The sequence below is a fragment of the Pteropus alecto genome, unplaced genomic scaffold (assembly GCF_000325575.1).
Source record: "Pteropus alecto unplaced genomic scaffold, ASM32557v1 scaffold40, whole genome shotgun sequence".
Lineage (NCBI taxonomy): Eukaryota > Metazoa > Chordata > Mammalia > Chiroptera > Pteropodidae > Pteropus > Pteropus alecto.
Window position 1 is genome coordinate 8261822 of NW_006431919.1, and position 20722 is coordinate 8282543.

Below are 20722 nucleotides of genomic sequence, written 5' to 3' on the forward strand. Positions count from 1 at the left end.
GGGAAAGAGAATTTGTCACAAGTGTGACACTTTGTGTCACACCTGCACTTCACTCAAAACTCTGCACAAAGTCACTGCCGTAAAAAGGCCTTCCCTGACCACTCCAATGCTCTCAAACCCTCATCCTGCTTCAGTTTTCTTTCTAATACTCGCCACATTACGTTTTATATGATTTGTCTTCTTCTTTATTATCTGTCTCACACTAGAATATAAACCTCATGAGGAGAGGATCTTAGACTTTTTTATTCACCCTTACATCCCCAGCAACTAGAACAGAGCCTGGCATACACCAGGCCCTCAAAAAATATTTTTGAATACATGAATAGAAACTTCAAAGCCATAACCTATAGGGAGTAGAATAAGAAGTGGGGAAGAATGGAGGATATATATCTTATTCACATATATCTGCAGTCTTCCGCTTTGTACTGCATTATTACTTTCCTATTAAAATATTAAAAATCAACTGTCATTGGGGAGAAAAAAGGTTTTCCCTTAGACTAAGCTGACAGCTATCCCCCTGTCTACAAGCTTCCCAGTTCTAACCCCAGTGCCATGCAGAGCAAAAACCTGTCCTTCTTCCCATGACAGTCTTTTCTGCCCACGAGAGTCCTCTCTGCTCTAAGTCGAACTGTCCCTAGTTCCTTCCACCAAACTCAGAAGGACCAAAACATGTGGGCACCAACCTCCACCATACACAAGACAGGCATTAACCAAGAAGGACAGGCTGAAAAGAGAACAGATTCACTTATGTTTAAAGCAGAAGAGGGCTCAGAATGAAACGATACAGTACATGGGACAGCAGATGCAAAAGCATTGCAAAGGAGAAGTCGCCACAGCAATGAAAGAACTCACAGTGAATCATGTCCTCACCACTGTGTGACTGATGGATCTGCATCCACTCAGAATGGTGTTACTTAGGCACCTAATGTGTGTCGGGCACTGTACCAGGCACAGACCTGGTATTATTCGCTCCCTAAAGCAGGCATCTATAGGGGCTTGGAGTTTCCTAATTTGCTTTGTCACAGAGCAGGACTTCCACTATTTCACATCCCTTCTCAACCTGCAACCCAAGTGGCAGGAGAGCAATGTGGCCCGTCACAGGAATGGGTAGCCAGCACCTGGTGTTGTACGTACACTGTGGACCCTTTCCCCAGCAGGTTGGTGCATCTCCCGGACAATTTGTCACACCCAGGGAAAAGCAAACTTATGAGTCTCGTCCTTAGCAGCCTAACACAGGTGGCATATCACCAGTGAGCTGACACACAGCTCCATAAATCAGGGCAAGAAACAGCTAGATGTTTCCTAGTCGTGCAGGTCCTCATTTTAGGGACATAGGACTTCTTCCTATAAGTAGAGGCTCTCTCAACTGGTTAAGAACATTATATAAATCCCAAAGCTTAAAAAAAATTTTTTTTAATAAAATAAACATCTCAAAGCTTTACAATAAAAAACAAAATATCTTACCTATTTAGCCAAATGGGGCTAGAGGATGAGCTGCGGGAATTAGCTGAATAGTCTGAGTAATAGTTGTAAGAATAAGTTTATTCTTTCCCTCAGTTTAGACACATTGTCAAGTTTTCCCATTCTCTTTAAAAAAAAATTTAAAAAAAAAAAAAAAAAAAAAAAAGGCTTGCTCCTTCTTTGTTCTTGAGTTAGTTTCTTCACTGTACAACTTTCCCCTTGCCAAGTCTCCATCACTTCTTGCCACTTCAACTCCATAAAAAGTAGCTTTGTTCAAGAGTGACTTGCTGGTGCTTTTCTCCCCAGCATCTCTCCAGCACTTATTGTACAGATGGCTCCCCGTCTCTAAAACACTCTCCTTTTATTTCTGTGCCCTGTGTGCACAGGGTCTTTTCCCTAATTCTCAAACATACCCTCTTCCCCTCTTGCAAATTTGATTATCCCCCAAGAATGTATCCAAGGACCTTTCTCCTTCTAGACTCTTATCAATCCCATGTGAGACCACAGCTTCAACTCTCACTTTTGAGAAGAAACCTCTGAAGCTGGTTATTTTTCACCCTGACTCTCTTTCCAGTTGCAAGCCATAGATCATCCGTCTGTAGACCTCTCTACAGAGAAATCTTGCCTGGACCACCAACGAATGGGCCACTTCTTCACGCACCCTCTAAAATCCCTGTCCTATCTCGCCCTCCTCCCCATTTCTGCAGCTACTATCACCCTACAGGTATGTCCCCCTTTTCTGAATAGCCACAATCCTCTGCTTCACCTCTCATCACATCACGGTCAACCCTTTCTACAGTACAGTCTAGCTATCTGCCTACAGGTTTCATCTCCCAAGCTGCTCTGTAAACTCTCCTGCTGCAGAACTCAGTCTTTTTTGGCTCTGCATTTAGTGCTTCCCACACAGTAGGTGCTAAAAGAATGAATGAAAACATCCTTACCGTGACACCCAGAATGAACAAAGTATATTAATGCTTTAGTAGACACTTTGCTTCTTTTCAATATTCTCTTATCAATGTCTTACTCTGAGCAACTGTGAGCCAGGTCCCTAGGTAGACACTGTGGATAATGCTGCCACTGCTACTACTATTAATAATAACAGACACTCAGTACTTACTATGTGTCAGGCACCATGATAAGCATTTATGGAGATTATAGCACATAATCATAATAACCACCTATGAGATAAGTAATATTTTCCCTCCATTTCACACACGGGACAACCAAGGCACAGAGGAAAACTGAGTAACTTCTCTGCCTTCGAAGAGCTCTTAGTCCAGCAAGGAAGACAGGCTGGGGACACACAGTTTGATGTGCTGAGTGCTATGGAGAAAAGCACAGGATATAATCAGAAGGCCTAGCAAGAAGACATAACTCAGGACAAGGGCCAGGGATGCTTTCTGAAGAAACCATGCTGACGTGACAATCTGAAGGCAAAATCAGAATAAGCCAGCAAAGAGAAAGGAAGAAGAGACCAGATCAAGGGAGAGGCTAACTTTGAGAACTAACTCATAACCCCGCAAATAGCCAGGCACTGATAATGGGGGAAAGTGCTCTCCTAAACAGAGTTCCCAAGCCCTGAAACTGTCCTGTGCACTGGAAAGAGAGAAAATCTGCTTCAGCCAGCCTGGGAGGTTGGGAAACAGGTTCACCTATGAAGCATAGTTCCTATTTTTCATTCACATCTAAACACAGGACGTTGAGACATACTTATAATCAAATCCCTTATGGACTCCAGCTTTAAAAAAAAAAAAATCCTTCACGGGGCCATATTATTTTAAGAACGTAACCACCAGGTATTAGCAAAACGTAATGACAGATTCCGAGTTACGGAAAATGCAGAAATTCTCTCAGAATTCCACAGAAAGAGCTCTATGCCATCAAGTCAAAGAGGTTTTGTCTCAAAGATGGCAATAATTATAATGTAATGGCGGCAAGTCCTTTAGCCAGCTCCTGACATGGGGTTATCCTTATAAAAGAACAAAATGGATTTCTTAAATTTGCAACCACCTGAGACACAGCTTCCTGGTGTTTTTCTTTCTCTCTCTCTCTTTTTTCCTTTTTCTTTTTCCTTCCCCTGCAACAAAACAGAATCATCTCAAGCCCTTTCCTGTTGATGTAAATTCTCTGTCTTTTTTACCATTGCTCCAACGTACTATAAATATACAGCTTTTGTGACATAAACGCAAAGTTTTATTGTGCCGTTAGCCTTGATAGAAAGCACTGCAGAAAGTTGTTTAGAAATTAAATATCTAAAACATGCTATTTTAAAATCCAGGGTCCTCACTATTTCATGTCTGCAATGAAGAAATTTCATCTTGGGGAGAGCAAGCTGTCTTTCACACCATATGGCTAATGGTGGTGCATAGCAATTAGCCAGGCTGATTAATGGTGAACAGACTCTAATTTTATGCTTATAATTGAGCCTGCATTTGCACCCCTGGTGCAAATTCAGCACATCCCAACTTCCACTTACAACAGGCAAGAAATCAAGAGAAATAGGATGGTGTGGAAAGTGAGATTTTTTTTCCTAAAGCCCCCTAAAGAGCATCAGATTTGCAATTTAAAAGACTGTTAGCCACACAATAGATGACAGGTTTGTGTAATAGGGTCATGGTGGCCTGGTAAACAAACAGTACCCCTTACACATCTACAGGCAGCCAGGAAAACCCGTAATCTGTAACATTAACAGGGTGACATTTTGAATATGGCTTTTCCCTCTCAGCCATGCAGTACAAACATCATCATTTGCCTTCAGTGGCTTGAAAATTTTATTTTTGCTATTTTTATGTTTCTGAAAAATAGAAAGAACATCAGCAGTAAAGCACACCAACCAGCATAATAAAGTACTTTGGACCAATGAATTTTAAGAACAAGAAAAATATAAACTGCATTAATAGAGGGTAGGCCTGCGTGTGAAAGGCCTAATATATCTTTAAGTATTTCAAGAATAGAATTATTTCTAGCATAGTCCAAAAATGTACAGATATGACATGCAAATCTATGATATATAGTTATTAGTTGGCCTATTGGTTGAGATCTATCTTCCTGTCTGTCTCCTATTTTGCCAGAATCACATGTAACAGAACATTGAAAATTCATTCTAATGACATGCTAATTGTGGGGAGCTAAAATAGAGATACAGTCTGGAAAAGAGTAATACAAAGGAGGTCATTTTTTAATGCTTTTCGAAATGATTTCACTAATTTAATTCTGAAAAATGCAACTCAGCTTTATCGTACAATTGCTGTATACAGTATAGCACTAATTTTTGCCTAATAGTACCTTCTAAGAAATTCATGACTATATTTTTGGGTTCTGCTACTGCTTTAAAGTTAGAGAAAAGCAACCTGTTTCTTGGAATAATTGACAAGTTTTACAAATCATTGAGGCAGAAATTTGTGAAATGCCTATATATTTTAGAATAATACATTAAAAGTACTTTTTAAAAAGAAAAAGGAAATTTTTAGATAAATAATTATAGATAAAAAAGAAGTTAATACTTGGGATTTTGCTATGGAGACATATTAAACCCTTTCTATTTTATTTCTACCTGTAGGGTTTTAAGACTGATTTCCCCACAAGTCCTTGAGCAGCAGATAGAGCCCACCCATGCTGAAGTGGCAGCTGAAGCCCTAACCGGATTGGTCTGTAACAGTCAGGAGCCAAGCATGCTTTGAGCCAGGGAGAGCCTGCATGGCTAACAAAGCAATTAGTAGCCTTTCTCTGATGCATAGTGGCATCTTCATGCTTTATCCAATTACTCAGAATATATCGAGAGCAAAGTGCCAGTGTTATTTTATGAAGAATAAGAATCCTAAACTGCAAGTTAAAAGGTTGTTCTCTGTCCTGCTCTCTCACATGGAGAGGACCGGCCAAGGCTGTGGAAGTGAATTTGGTATACTTGCCTATTTTCAAATGTAGCTTCAGCTTGACATCAGGCAAAAATAAAGACACTCATTTGCAGATGTCATGAATTCTTCTACCTTCCAGAGATTCATCTCTGCTGTCCTTCCAAAAGCTCACTACCCCTGAGAAATATTAGCTACATTGTCATAGTTATGTACAGGGTAACTAAGATTAAGAGATCAGAGTCAAGAGGGAAAGAAAACCCACACTCAGTTTAAGAAGGAATGATGCTTCTGTATGGATGATCATATTTTTAAGTGGGAGAATTAAAAAGGGGAACTATAACTTTCAAGTCTTATCCGAACAGAGGCTTCTGCTGACATCAATAGAACTCTTCCTCATTTTACTAGCAATGCAGTTGAGCGCATATATTAACACTAAAAGGGTTATATTGTATTTTATTCGATTGAAAGGAAGAAGGAGAAGGCACTGCTTTGTGCCCATTAACAGTGTGATATCAAAATGGAAATGTATGTCTTACAGGATGAAATCTAATAAATAATTGAGAACCACTCTGCTGCCTGACAATTTAGTACCAAACACTCACGTCTAACAGCTCTTTTTAGATTGCAAGATAAATGTGTACCCCAAAATAGACCTGAGTTCACCTAGATTTGAGATACAAATTCATCTTCTCTTTGCTAATTAAAGGGAGAGTACAAGGTAGTTCTTACCTGCACATGATCTCGTGTGTGAGCAAGACTCGGCACATTTCTGGGTTCTTGTCTTGGCCTTCATACACTATGGCCTGTAAACAAAGGCACAGTTTGAGCTAAGAATGGAACCAAGTAGCAGAGAACAATCACAACTGAGTTCTTGACCACTTCATAACTGCTGCGGGCCAATTAGCCTTCAGCAGCCGAAGACTTCATTGGGCTAATTGTTTAAGATACATTGTTAAGGATCAGCCCAAATGGAGTGGAAGGGGATATGCTCCTTTCTGGCCTGTCAACCGCCTTATTATGACACATCTTCACATCCGTGTGTGAGATGGGCGTCTGTTGTCAAGACAACCACAATTCTCCTCTCAATTCAGAATAAAAATAAATCTAATCAAAGAGAAAGGGAAAACCCAGCAGGTTTCGCAGATTGAGATCTTATTGATTTAAAATATAGAAAAGTACACGGATCTGTATGTATCTGCCACCTCATTTTACTACTTACAGCCCCAACATGTAGTGTTCTACAGGTGAGTAGTAGAGAACAGGTGGAGGTATGGTTAATGAGTCCATTCACTAACTGTCTTCTTTACAATGATTCATAAATCGGGGAAACACCTTCTTCCCCTCAACAGGCTGAAAATGAGCTTTCCTGGGTGTATACCCACCCAAACAGTAATGCTTACCGGCAGATGCGTAGGCTCGCGCCATAGTTATCTCCCTAAACTAAAAATTACATCTGACTCTCAAAATCTAAAGTCCCAAGCCACCTCACCAGCCAAGATGTTTTTGTCTGTTTCTAGTAATATGCATACAAATGTTTTGCTTATGATCACTGGGAAGTTTCCTTGAGACCTCAGCTTTCTGGGAGATCTAAATACTAATACCTGGCTGAAGAAAAACTCGCAGCCATTGGTAAAGAAGTGCTCTGCATTGGGATATATTTTAACGAACTTAACACTGTATCGCTGCATAATACTAATATAAAACAGCTACAAATTGTTAATAAATTACTTTCACACATTCACATAACCCTCAACTGCTTGGTGATAAAACTACCTAAATTAACCAGAGACTATCCTTATTTAGTACATACAGATGCTATAGTAACTAACTTGTAGTTGGCTTTAATGTGCTTTGTTTATGAATCTGGGACTTTTAGAACCTTTAAAATGATGAGTAAAGCTTAAGACACAGTGTGTGTAGACCTTCCAAGCAGGCTCTGGTTAAGATATCTAACTCCATTACAAAACAAAAATTGCAACAAATTTTAAAATGACAAAAAGTACCTGCATAAAAAGGAAGCATTTCCCTACCATTGGCCCACCTAAATCATTTTTTATGCTTAGCCTATCATAACTCTGTAATTTTTTAAGGTTTTCCTTTGACATAATTTTAGACTTACAGAAAAGTTGCAAGAATATATAAAAATTCCCTAAGATACTCTTTACCCAGACTCCCCAAATGTTTGTATTTTATTAAATTTTCTTTATTCTTTTCTATTTTTCCTGAACCATTTATTAATAAATTGCAGACATATCCTAAATACTTCAGCATGTATTTCCTTAAAACAAGGAATATTCTTACATAAGCACAGTACGATTATCTGAATCAAAAAAAATTAACATTGATAAAATACAATAATTTAATCTACAGACCATATTGAGATTCACCAATTACCCAATGAAGTCCAAAAAAAAGAACCAAAAAACCAATGACATTGCAGTCAGTTGTCACGTCTTCTTCGACACGGAACATTCCTGAGTCTTTGCATTTCATGACATTGACATTGTTGAAAAATACAGGCCAGTTCTTTTATAGAACATCCTTAGTTTGCGTTTGTCTTATGTGTCCTCAGACGTAAAGTTATACAATTCAGGGCCAGAATGCCACAGATGGGGCCCTGAGTTCTCGGTGCATCAAATCGCACTGTCAACTAGTGTCACTATTGGCAATAAACTCTGACCATTTGGTTAAGGTGATGCCTGCCATCCACCAGAGATCATCGGCCAGATTTCTGCACTGTCAAGTTACTACTTCACCTTATGTAATTCATAACTATCTTCTGGGGAGGTAATCTAGACTATGTTAATATTACATTATCCCTCAAATTTTCATCCTCTCATTATGTCATGCCTTGATTCTTTCTTGTATTCTTATAAGACCTTTTCAAACACCCCAGAAGTTGTTTTACTTAAGAAAATGCATTAAGTAAATCAAAAACATTTGAAAACCAAAAATCATATCTGCCTACTTTATTTACTGCTATCACTGCTGAGAAATCAAAGAAACATTGTAAATAACTGATTAGATCTCGTACATGCTGCTAAAAAAATTCTAATCGCTCATTTCTGTAAAATCCTATTATCACCACAATTTTATATGCTCTCTTAATACCCCAGATAACCTCTGTTTCAACTTTAGTTTTTTGTCATGCTAAACTATTACAAGTAACTTGATAAATAAATTCACAGGTATTGGTGGGGTTTTCCCTCCTGAGAAAAAAAGTTTGGTTCTTTTTGGGACGAGGGAGTATGAGTTACATCAGACTTTCTCATTTTGATTATTTCTAGATGATATATATTATTTTTACTGAGGCTCTGGTTCCATTGAAATCAGTGGGCCTGCAATGATATTTAATTAAAGATACGGTGCAATGCAGAAGTGCACGTGACTGCCCCAAATCGTGGATGGCCCATGGACTCCCAGGAACCCCATGTTTTTATCTCTGGTGACTGAACATCATTCACTAAAGGCCCAGGGCCTCTGTAATACATCTCCCTACTAAATGCCAAACTACCCCTTTGCTTCTGGCAACAGAGGCAAAATGGAGAATCTTTCTCTACATGAACATAGGAAAATGAAAGCATGAGTTCGGATTTGTTCAAAATTAGTTGGGAACTCTAGGGAGGAATGAAAGCACAAAGTTTGTGCTGTCGCTTTTCAGTGGGGCCTCAATAGAACAATATTTTTCAACACCTCAATACAGAGAAAGAAGCGCTTGCTACTTTTGTGACTTCTGAAATAAAAGCAAGTGAAACTGGAGTCTTCTCACTGTCCTATGGAGTGGAACTAAATTCCTGTGAATACAGTAAACTGGAACCTCAGTGTGACAGGGCTAACTATGAACTGGAACTCCATCACAGGCAGATTCATCTCCAACCTTGCCCAAAGCAGTTTTTGTTACCCAAAAGGCTTGTTAAAACACACACACACACAATATCATATAAAAGATACAGGCCAAGAAATCAACAGTCTGATGAGATCCAGTACAGGGAACTATGATAAATTCATTTTGTTGAACATCTAATGCAGAATGTCAACAATAAAACTGACTTTTTAAAAATGCCTCTGAGTTCTCCCTCCAGCTTATACACACAACTGACAGCCACACATAGACTCTGCACTATCCACATTTAGTGCTCATATCAGGAGTGGTTCACAACTCAGCAAACCCGGACTTTAAGCCTAAAAAGAAAAGGATCCTCTAACACCAACTTACAGAGAAGTTTCTGCTTTTTTTCCTAATTTAAATATGTGCCCCTGTGGCGTGTGAGTAATGCTCATTGAGGCTGGATCAGCTGGGAAATCACAGAAGCATATAAACAGCATGGACTATTTTAAGTGAAACCATTTTAATAGACAGCTGGTTTAGGGCCCAAACAATGGAACACCAAGAAGAAGGCTTATTTTCATCCTCCATAGTAAATCATGTGTCTGCTCCCTGTGAGGAAGGTAGTCTGCTGTGAGAGCGACAAAGACAACAGTGGTTTAAATAAATCAATGTGTTTATCAGGAGTAAGGATGAGAGGCCTGTTACAGAGATGGGTGGTTGGGGAGAGAATGCATAGAAAATATATTATTTAAATAAGTGAATTGATGGCAAAGCAAGTTGATGTTTTAACCTAAGAAACAAAAAATACAATATCAAGAAGAAAACAATGTTTACATTAATCCTGCCAATGGCAAATAAATGCTTTAAGGTGGCAGGAATGAAAAAGCATTCAGAGAAAAGTAAAAAAATAAACACTAACTTCATCTCAACTTTAAAAACCTGGTGAAATTGATAAGTTGTCAAATCTTGACATATTTGGAGCAGATTTATTTTTCCAATATACTAGATTTCCTTTTCTTAATATCCTCCTCTGTTAAGTGGAAATAAAATATGAAATTATTTTTAATACTCTATTTGCCTTCAGATTGAGGGTTTTTTCCCAGAATAACGTTTTATAATTAACACAAAAGAAAGAAAAAATAAGAATTGTTAAACTTTCATATCCTTACTCAACAGTACCAGAAGGATTATTGTGATAGGATAAAATGCCATCAATTTCAAATGTCCTTTTATAAATTAATCTAAAACATTTTTGAAAAGAAATAAATTAATCAATAGTGGAAATCTGCTCTGGTTGCCACGATTTGTGAAATGTGATTCATACTTGCTTTTCTAAAACATCACTAGGTTTTAAAAGTTCGTTGAAACTTACTGTGGATAAAGACCACAGAGTAAAATGAAAAATACACGGTGAACGTACACTAGGATCACACTTCAATAGGATGCCAAAGGAAATACAGATAATTAAGCATGGCTTTCTCTGTTTACTTTTCTAATAGTTTTAACTCTTCGTGTTCCATGCCAAAATAAAGAAGGTGAGAATATTTTGACTTCGGTTCCTTAAAATCCAAAAGGATTTTAGAAACAGAATGTTTTCATTATTTTATGTTTGTTTACAACCAAACAATAGGAGACTTGTCATCATTACTTTAGAAAGACAAAAAAAGAAGAGAGAAAGAAAGGTAGGTAGGTTATCCATAACTAACAAAAATTCCTAATTTTCCATTTAAACCAAAAGAGTAACCTTGGAAATATGTTACTCTTTTATCCATGTACTAAATAAAAGGCCAAACCTAATCTGTCACCTTAAAGAAAAAGCTCATGAATGTACAAAGCACCTCCTTCAACCAGAAGCGAAGTGTCCTCTAAGTACCCTGTCAACGAGCCTTTGGTAGCAAATTAACAAGAACTGAAACTAATCAAAAAATAATATGAACACCTACAATATCAACACACTGTGATATTAATCTTTACATCCAACCAGTAAGTTCCACTGCTCATCATAAAAAATAAAAATAAATAAAAAATAAAAATGTGCTAGCTAATGTGGTCCTAGAAATTTCTAGGTGAAGGAGCCCTAGTTAAAAATTAACTTGCGCCAAAGAAAACACTACAAATCTGACATTTCATAAACAACTGTGTCAAACAGCAATCCAACAGTGATAGTGGGATAAAATAAAAAATTATTTCACTTCAATTAGCAGCTTGGCTACTGGTGAACAAATTACAAAGATGTAATTTCAGCTCAGCAGCTAAGCAGGCCGTTTTCAGAACTGAGTTAGGAAAGTTGCAAAGAAATGATATCATATTCAGTATACCGTTCAGTTACATCACAGCCCTGAATAAAAAGAGAATGTGTACCAAGAGCAGTCAGCTTTAGAATGCACCTCTTATGTCTCAAAGAAATAAAATCCCTTATATTATTCAAACTCCAAGATAAAAACTGAATCATTCTAACAACCCCATATTATATTTCTTTTCTAGCAGTAATAAAAGATATTTCACTCATATGGTAACTATATTTGCATCTATATTAGTAGATACAACTGGCTTTGTCAACCCAATGGGATATTATAATAATAATAATAATAATAATAATAATAATATTATAAAAGCAGCTAATTTATTAAGCATTTAATGTATGCCTGTCAGTATTCTAAGTACTTTATATGTATGAGTTCATATAATTTTCACAATAGACATTCCAAGTAGGTTCTACCATTATTTCCATTAGTTGGATTCCAAATGCTTACATATTCTAATTACTAAGACCAAATCACTCTTGCTCAACAACTACATAAACAATTCACCAACATCCACACACTCCTTCATGCCTCTCAGCAATATAAGTGAAGACACAAGAACAGTCTATCGGTGTAATCACACAATTTCGATAAATGCATCACTACTAATATGTTCGTTTTTAATGCTGTTCAAACATTCACATGGAAACAGCTCTAGCGTAAATATCCCCGAACAAATGGCTGCATATTATCCAGGAGGGAGCAGTTGGACCGCCAGACTGGGGAAGTACTAGGCCATCTGGCTCCGGCAATCTCTCCAAAACCATCAGCTTTGTTTTCACCCCCAGACTCCAAACAACACATTTTCCACTGTGATGAGTTTACATTTTCCCAAACACAGGTCCTGATCATGCATAAAAATTCCAAACTTCTTCATTCTGCTATGTGCAAGGAAATTTAAATCACCTGCATTTTTGACATGTTACCAAAGGAGAGAGAAAGCTGCTGAAATATGGCTCTTGACTATAATCTTGCCTTGTCCTTTTCTGTTTGTTTGTTTCCCCAAATATATGAAAGAACCTCTCTGCTAACCCAGTGAATTCCTTTGGAACTTATTGATATACTAAAAATGTGTTTATCTACCAATGAAGAACCATGAACTGAAAGGGTCGTTAATCAAATCTACATAGCTGTGGCAGGATATAATGAAACAATCAATAGGAAAAAATGCACTTGCATCAATAACTTAAAGTACCAGGAACATCACAACAAATATATAAAGATTAGCTGGGAAGAGAAATATGACAACACTGCTGATGATCGTGCCTTGCACCTCCCCTGGGCTGGGATTTTAGCCCTGCCACCACATCACCTTTCTTCAAATTCACACATACAAGGATTATGCGGGTAGGATTTTCCCCTTTCAAAAAAAAAAAAAAAGGAAAAAAAAAGCCTTTGTTTGGGGGTGGGGAATGTTTTGTTTTTGATAACTTTATGGAATTTGGTACTCTTTTTTTGAATTATAAAAATGTCACTTTCTTTAAAGCAAGATGTTAGGAGGGAAGATAAGTTAAAGGCTTTTTTTAATGTAACTATTTAAAGATAAATAACTCAGTGAAGCAATCACAGAACAAAACCATATTTCAGATACTACATGAAAACCTGAAATGAGGCACATTAAACCTCAGACCTCTCCCACAGGGTTCATCTGAGCTTCTGCAGTAGATACCGTTTCTGGATGCAACAGCCATAAACTTCTGGATCCTACAGGCCTTTTTGCATGTTCACTAATGGAATACCAAAAACAGCAATGACACAAAAACAATCTATTTTTAGTCCAACTAAACTTGGTTTTGAACAACCCTTCCCAAAAGCAAGCTTCTTATTTCCTAGTTGGTGGATGAATTTTTTAAATATTATTTCTTTTGCATTTTACAAGAAAGGCATAGGGTTAAGGGGGCTCAGATTCTTATACATTCATTATTCATAGTAAGTTATCTTTCCTGGTAGAGTCCAAAATTAAGAGTCATTACTCAAAATAGTATAATGAGACACTTTGAAAAGGTGTGAAATACTGTGTCATACCAATACATCTTGGTTGATTGAGTACATTTCTGTTTGATCTCAATGCTTCTAATTCCACCCAACATCAGGAAAATTCTATGAAAATATAGAGTGTACAGCTAGTTTGGGATTGCATGCCAAAGATTCCCCTTGAGCTTTAAACCCCAACTTGAGAGTCAAAGATACGATATCACGTACACAATGCTGCATCTCTGATCTGAAAAGTGTTACCATAAACAAGCAGCTAAGAGAAGACACTTGAACTATGGCGAGGTATTCCCTTCGAAATTTATGATGTTATTAGAACTTGTCACATCACTGAAATTATTCGTTTGCATTCTAAATATCAAAATCCTGAGTCTATCTGGAAGAATTTCACAAGGGGGGAAATGTAACCATTTAATCAGTCAGTTTGTATCAAGCCTTACTTCTGATTGAAGAGGTCACTGCATATTCAACTAAAATCAAAAATTTAAGAAAATTTTAATCAGACTTAGTAGTTAATTATCAGAGAATAATTTCAAGCTAAATGAGAATCCACTGTTTTACTCATCAAAGCTAAACCATAACAATTATGTCCCAGCTAAGGAAAGTCATACTTCTTCAAACCGATCTGCTTTTTGAAGACTATTGTATTAACAGTGTACACAAGAAGTTAACCTACTTCCCAGACTCCTACAGCACATAATCAACGAACAAGCAACCGGATAATAGGCAGGGATTGCCTTTCAAAGTGAAAGCTCCACAGAAGGCACTAGACAATTATTATGAAAGCAAACAGGTATGCCTCAAAAAAAAAAATCACTCTTTCTTGATATTTTTAGACTAAATTCAGACAATTATTTAAGCTTTTTTTCAGGTCACTCTCCACCAAAATATATAACTGCATACATATATAATTTTAACTTCCGGTAAGATGTCATATTATGGCAAGTGACTTTCTCACACCTATTATTAAAAATAAGCTACATCTTGCTCTAGTCTCTTCCGCACACTGGTAAAATTTATGACACCAAGTGGTCAAAGAATACCTTAAACTGTAGTTTTTCTTAAGCCCTACAACCTTGTTAGTAAAATGATATTTGATGTATTGCTTCACAAAAACCCAGATTATTCTCCCACCATATGAGAGTACGTAAAATAGGTTCATGGCACGTTTTGTTTTAGGGGTCTAAAATAAAGTTTTGAGAGAAGTTAATCACTTCAAACATGTCCTAATTTTGTGCTTCTTACAACTGTTCCTTTCATAGTGCTGCCTATAACGTAATATTTAAGTGGCCAATGTTGCACAAGCAGATAGGCCTTATAAACTGGTTTGTGGGGGATTTTTTTATCTTTTAAAAAGTAAATTCTAATAAATACATATGGAATATGTATTAGAGTTCATACTTCCCCCTCCCCTCCCATCTTTGCTTTCCTCTGATGAGAATGGCAGGAAGGGATATCCAGAGTATCAAAGACAACTTTTTTAAAACAAAACTTTACTTAAGACATTTTTGTTTTGATATCATTAAAAAAAAAAATGTTACTGAAATCAGGCTTTTGTGTTTATGCTTGGCAGGAAAAAAAATTAACAAAATACAATGTGTTCAAATGAAAGGGAATTATCCTATGTAATAATTAAAACCAGCACCAAAAAAAAGTATAAACGTGGATTTACTCTGAACAATCAACTAAGAAATAAATGGATGTTCAAGAAAGTCAAATATTTTAGGCAAATACTTGAAAAAGATTTCAGTAGAAATTTATTATTTTAAAAAGTACATTTCATACCCTCATGTTTTCTACTTCATTCGCAATGAAATATGAGAGTAATAATCAAAATTCACTGTTATTAAATTCATTCTTGCTGACAGATTTAAAACTCCCAACAGCTTATTGATGTGCATTTTGTACAACATATTTAAGCCATGGCTTATCCAAAACCGAATTTTAAATATGCATGTATACTCTAATTTGAAATATTCCAATCCAGTATCTATGAAAGATCACCTCCCTTATTTTAAAGGAAATGTTTTTAAATCACAATCAAGCAAATAAGTTTTAACTCTCTTACTAAATTGGTGGTTGGTACACAATGGGAAACTTTTTTCTTTGTTCTGACTTCTTTCTCCCACCCAATAAAGCTGTCTTCTTTTTTCTGTGACTAAGTCACCCAACTACCTAACCAGCTCCTTAATTCCGAAACTAAACTTTTCTTAAAATTTAAAAGAAAAAAAAAAAAAAAGCTTCTGTGCCTCATTAAAACGTCAGGCCTCTTTTCTGACTGGGCTCATAACTGTATCTTTTAAACCAGAATTCAACCTGCATGTACACTGCCTGACTCTCACTCGTTGAGGAGCTTAGGAAAATGCCGTCTGTGTACCTTTAAGACCACAAGCTCACTCATGCTGCCTGGCTTCTTGCCAAACTTGGAGGCAAAAGCAGGAGGATTTTTGCAAAATATCCTCTAACAATTGTCGCGCCTTCTTCCAACACGACCAACACCATCTCCTCCTTTTTAAAAATCTGCGAAGTGGGTCATCTGCCCTCTCAGGCCCATCTCACCGTTCCTGGGGAAGCTGCCTTTGCCCCCACCTACTCCATCTCTATCCTCCACCTCCCCGGGGAGGTCCAGGTGGCTTGAGTTTCACAAGTTCGGCCCACTCTGCACCAAGGTCCCCGGGCACCTTTGGCGCCTTCTGAGTCTCACTGGCCTGGTCAAAGGAAGTTCAGCCCATACTCTCCCCACTTAGCACCCTGCAGTCTTAATTCACAAGATCTGAGTTCTCCTTATTACCAAGGAGCCGTCGAGCCATCTTCCCCACGCGGCGGGCTCCTGGAAGGCTGCACCGAGAACGCGGTCCGCTGTCGGCCCTGGTGTTGAGAGTTCGAGCCCTAGCCCTCTCGCAATGGAGTAGCCAGCTTCTAGAAGCCTCCAAATTTCACAGCCCTAGAATCACCCCTGCGGCGCGAAATTAAGAAACTTACTTGTTTTGTCATGGAATCAATGAGGCGCACGTAGAAATCCTGCTCCGTCCTTATCCCTGGGGGATCGGGGGAGGGAACAGGGGAACGAAGGAGAATTAAGTGAGATATCTGCGCGAAAAAACAAAGAATGGGCTCCAAAGCTGATGGAACTCCAACTGTCCCGGAGAAGCATAGCCAGGAGCCCCCCTCACCCAGTGTTCAGAAAAGGGCCTCTGGCCTAGTCCTAGCGCACTCGTGAGCCAGCCCCCAAGCACCGCACAGGGGAATGGGGCGGGCCCCCCACCCGGCTACCCTCCCTTCCCGCCGCGGGAGCCCCTCTGCGAGCTTTCTCGGAGCCATCAAGGCCAAGATCACTGTGGCCCCCTAAACCCAAGGGACTTTGGGTTTGGAGTCGAAGCCGAGGGAACCGGCCTTAAGAAGAGGAAGAAAAAAAGCGGCCTAACGAGAGCGGGGAAGCCACACCTGGCCCCAGGTACGCGCAGGCCCAGCACCGCCGTCCGCGGGCCACTCAGGGCCTCCTGGGGTGAAATCGCCTCAGGCGAAACTTACGTGAGGCAAGTTTACCCCGAGGATGGTGGACAACTGAGTTTTGCTGAGGTTCTCATCCACCTGGCGCTCCCCCGCTCCCCCTGCCCTCACCCGCAGCCCCGGCTTGCCCGCGCTGACCCGACGGGAGCCTCACCATTGCTGTAGAGGAGCTGGAGCCGGTAGTGAATCCCGTTATTGGTCTTTTCGCTGTTGGCTTCCTGGGTTGCATCAGGACGAAAAGACACAAGAGATGGAGGAGAGAGGTCGGCGTGAGCAAGTGGACGGACTTCGAGGCAACTTTCCGCATCCTGGCCTCCGGCGCAGGAGCCGGACAGGCCCGCGAACAACAGAAATTGCGGCCAACTGTGATCCCTCTGCCGACCCCCGCCCCCAACCCGACCCTTACTGCTCCCTCTGCCCTAACAGAAAATTCCATGAGGCGCTCACAGGAGAACCCCTTCCCCTGGGGGCTCCTGCCCCTGGGCCAGCAGAGGCAGGAGCGGGCGCGCAAACGAGGACGGGTTCCTCCCGGGTGCCCCTGGCTCTGGAGTGCGAAGCCGGGCTCGCCTCTCTCCAATTCTGGGGGCTCCGCGCGAACTTTTTTGGAGCAGAACCTCACGGACTAGGAGTCCGGGTTCGCCCAGGGCGGAAAGTGGTTTAGGGGACCCCGCGCAGGAGTGTGTTGTGGGTGCTTTGCACTGGCGGAGGAGCGCGCCTCCCGAAGCGCCTGGGCCTGCTCCCCGGCCAGGAGCGACAGGCAGCGGCGCTGCGCCCACTTACTTTTTCCTTCTCCACGAACCCCACAAAGGCTGTCCTCTCGATCTCCACCGGCTGGCCCTGTCTGTCGTAGAGGGCCAGGACGAAGTGGAAGAAGTTGGATTTCCGCAGATTGGAAGGCGGCTGCTTCTCAAAGTGAGCCCGGGCCAGACCCACCCCGCTGTGGCCAAAGACGCAGAGTTAGACGGCTAAGCGGAACCTCGACCCGCGACCCCTGTCACCCCTTACACACGCGTCTCCTCTGCTCCCCAAACGCCCAGTGGACGCCCTACACGCCTGCTCAGGCGCCATGGGTCCACCTGACCACGGGACTTGCGTGTTCTCGCGGGTCCTGTCCTCCCTCCGGAGCATAGGGTGCGCCCCCCAAACTCTCAGAAGCGCTCTGAAAGTTTTGTTTGCGTTTTGCTCAGGAGCTAAAATGCTGGAAGCATTTACTCCAACCTGACGCGCGCTGCGTGGGAAGGAAGAAAAGTGGCGGTGGAGGTGAACCCGCATTCGCGGAATAGAGCGGGTCGTTACAACTTAGAGGGAGAGGACCATGGGAATTGGTTCCAGCCATCCCCTCGAATCTCCCTGGGCAGGTGAGAAGGGACGGGAAACATGGTCAGCTTCTCTCTGCAGCAACCATCCTCCAGGAAACCTCATGCTCCCTGGCCGGCCGCGGGTGCCCAGCCTCGGGAAGCCACATGTCCCTCCCTTCCAAAAAAATAATAAGGCATGTGGAGAAAAGGAATCTAAGGGTGGAACTCAGAGCTGTCGGGTGGTCGCTGTGGGAAAGGGAACTGGGGGTGTTTTTTAAAGACTGGTCCTGACAAAGTTTTGCTGAGTGTGAAATCTTCACACTCATTCCAGGGCTGTCGGCTGAGCGCGCCCGCCGGGGGTCTGGAGGTTGGGGCTCCAGGGGCGCAGGGCAGCCACTGACAGCCCAACCTACCCAACATAAGAGCGCTCTCTCGTTCTCGCTCGCGCTCTCTCTCTCTCTCTCTCTACACACACACACACACACACACACACACACACACACACACACACACACTTTCACTTCCAGCCCAGTTACCCAACTCACTCTCACTACCTGCCACCCCCATCCTTACACTCAGTGGGGATGGAAACAGTGTTAGGGACACTTGTCCGCAGCCTGGAGAAAATGAGGATGATGTAATTAGTCATCTTCCTTCTTCCCCTTCCGCCCTGAGTCCGATAGAGCCTGGGGCCGCCAGGTCTCCCATTCCCCCCAAGCCTAGCTAGTGGTCTGGAAAAAAAAAAGGCTATTTCTCACTTGGGACCAGGAGTCCCCCTAAAGAGTGCTGGAGGTGCCCAGGAAAGGTGCCCTGGGGCCAGTCTCCAAGGGCAGCACCTTCAGGCCTCACAGTCTAGCATCCCAGGAGCTGAGAGTGGGAGAGGAGCTAGAAGGGGCCATGGTGACAGAGGGTGGAGAAGACTTTTAGGAGATGTCAGAATTCAAGTTGGGAGTTGCTGTTCTCAGGGGTCAATCTAGAAAAACTGAAAGCTAGAGAAGAAGGGAAGGAGAACCAGACGGGAGAAATGAGAGAAGATTCTGGGGTGAAATGGAGAAAGAAAAGAGGAGTGAAAGGTGGTAAGGGCAGGAGGGACAGGAAGGCGTGAAGAAAGAGAGGACGGAAAGAATGAAGAGCGGAGAAAGAGGGAAAGGAAAAGAAAAGGAAAGGAATTAAAGAAAGAAGGAGTAAGAGAGGAAAGAAGGAAGAAAAGGAAGGAAAAAAGAAGGAAGGGAGGGAGGGAGAAAAGGAAGGAGAGAAAGTTTTAAAAGGAGGGAAGAAAAGAAAAAAGGAAGGAGGAAAGAAAGGAAGAACGAAAGAAAGGAGAAAGGAAAGAAGAAAAGAAAGAAAGAAAGAAAATAAAGAGAAAGAAAGAGAAAAAGAAAAAGAAAAAGACAGCCGGCCAGAAAAGAAAGAGCAGTCATAAAAAAAAAAAAAAAAACAGATATCCAACATCATGCTGGTGAGGCGCCTCTCGCCTCTTCTGGCTTAAAACAAAATGAAAACAGTCACAGGCGAAGCAGAGGAAAGTGCCGGCAAAGCGTGGACTCTTCGCAGGGAACTCCCGGCTCTCCGGCCGCAGGCGCCTAAGGCTGCGCGGCGGGGAAGCGCCGAGCCCTGGAGTCGAACAGAGCCGAGCAGCAGACGCAAGAGCGCGGCCAGGCCCCGCGGCAGGGGCCGTCGCCACCGCCTCCCGGTCCTCCGCTCGCGGCTCGCCTCCCCGGCCGCGGTCCCCGAGCGGTACCCACCTCTGCGCCGCCGTGTTGGCGTCCAGCACCCCGGCGCCCTGCATCCACGTCCGCACCGCGTTCATGCCGCTGCCCAGCGGCTCTTCCTTCATGCTGCTTCCACTCCGTTGGATGCTTTCCTGAATCCCAAACATGAAAACAACCTTTTCTTGTGGAAAATCTCCTCCCCCTTGAAAATATTTTTTTTTTTTTTAAAAAAAAAAAAAAAAAAAGGGAAGAAAACCGCCAGCCAGAGATTTTTTTTTTTTTTTTTTGAGACGATGAACTCGCGCTAGAAGATCAAGGCGGGATGGAAAGCAAATTTTTAAAAAATGTAAACCGTCGCTCAAAACTAAGCGATAACCCGAAAAAAAAAAGGAGAGAAAAAAAGAAGGGAAAATCCAACGAAAAGACCAAAATAAAAAAAATGAGATGTATGCTTGGCTGTTGGGGGTTGTTTGGTTGGTTAATTTTTGGTTTGGGTGCTTTTTTTTTTTTTTGCTTTGCTTTTAAAAAAAAATTTTTGTAATGATCACAGGCCGGTGGAGGGCAGGAGGGGCTGGAGTTTCCTTTTGCAGAGGTACCCTTCACTTGAAGAAGCAGGAAGAAAAAAAAAGCTCTGATGGCAATTTAAGAAACAATAGACTCAACTCGCGCTGCCGGCTTTGCTACTTCAAGTGTCATTTTCCACAACCAGGCAAGTTTTTTCCTCTCTCTCTTTTTTTTCCTCCTTCTCTTCCAACCAAAGATG

At 41.2% G+C, this 20722-nt stretch overlaps 1 protein-coding gene across 9 annotated transcripts in view; it reads right to left on the reverse strand.

Moving 5' to 3' along the window:
• Positions 1-20417, reverse strand: part of EBF1 (early B cell factor 1) — a 372164-nt gene extending 351747 nt beyond the window's left edge. For all 9 annotated transcript variants that reach the window (XM_015585196.2, XM_015585198.2, XM_015585197.2 and 6 more), the window contains exons 1-5: positions 19993-20417; positions 17730-17886; positions 17104-17167; positions 16422-16477; positions 6045-6118 (exon numbers count right to left, since the gene is read on the reverse strand). In XM_015585196.2, the coding sequence (XP_015440682.1) occupies positions 6045-6118; positions 16422-16477; positions 17104-17167; positions 17730-17886; positions 19993-20126 (485 nt within the window). In that variant the 5' untranslated portion in view covers positions 20127-20417. The remainder of the gene's footprint in view (positions 1-6044; positions 6119-16421; positions 16478-17103; positions 17168-17729; positions 17887-19992) is intronic.
• Between the last annotated feature and the right edge of the window lie 305 nt (positions 20418-20722).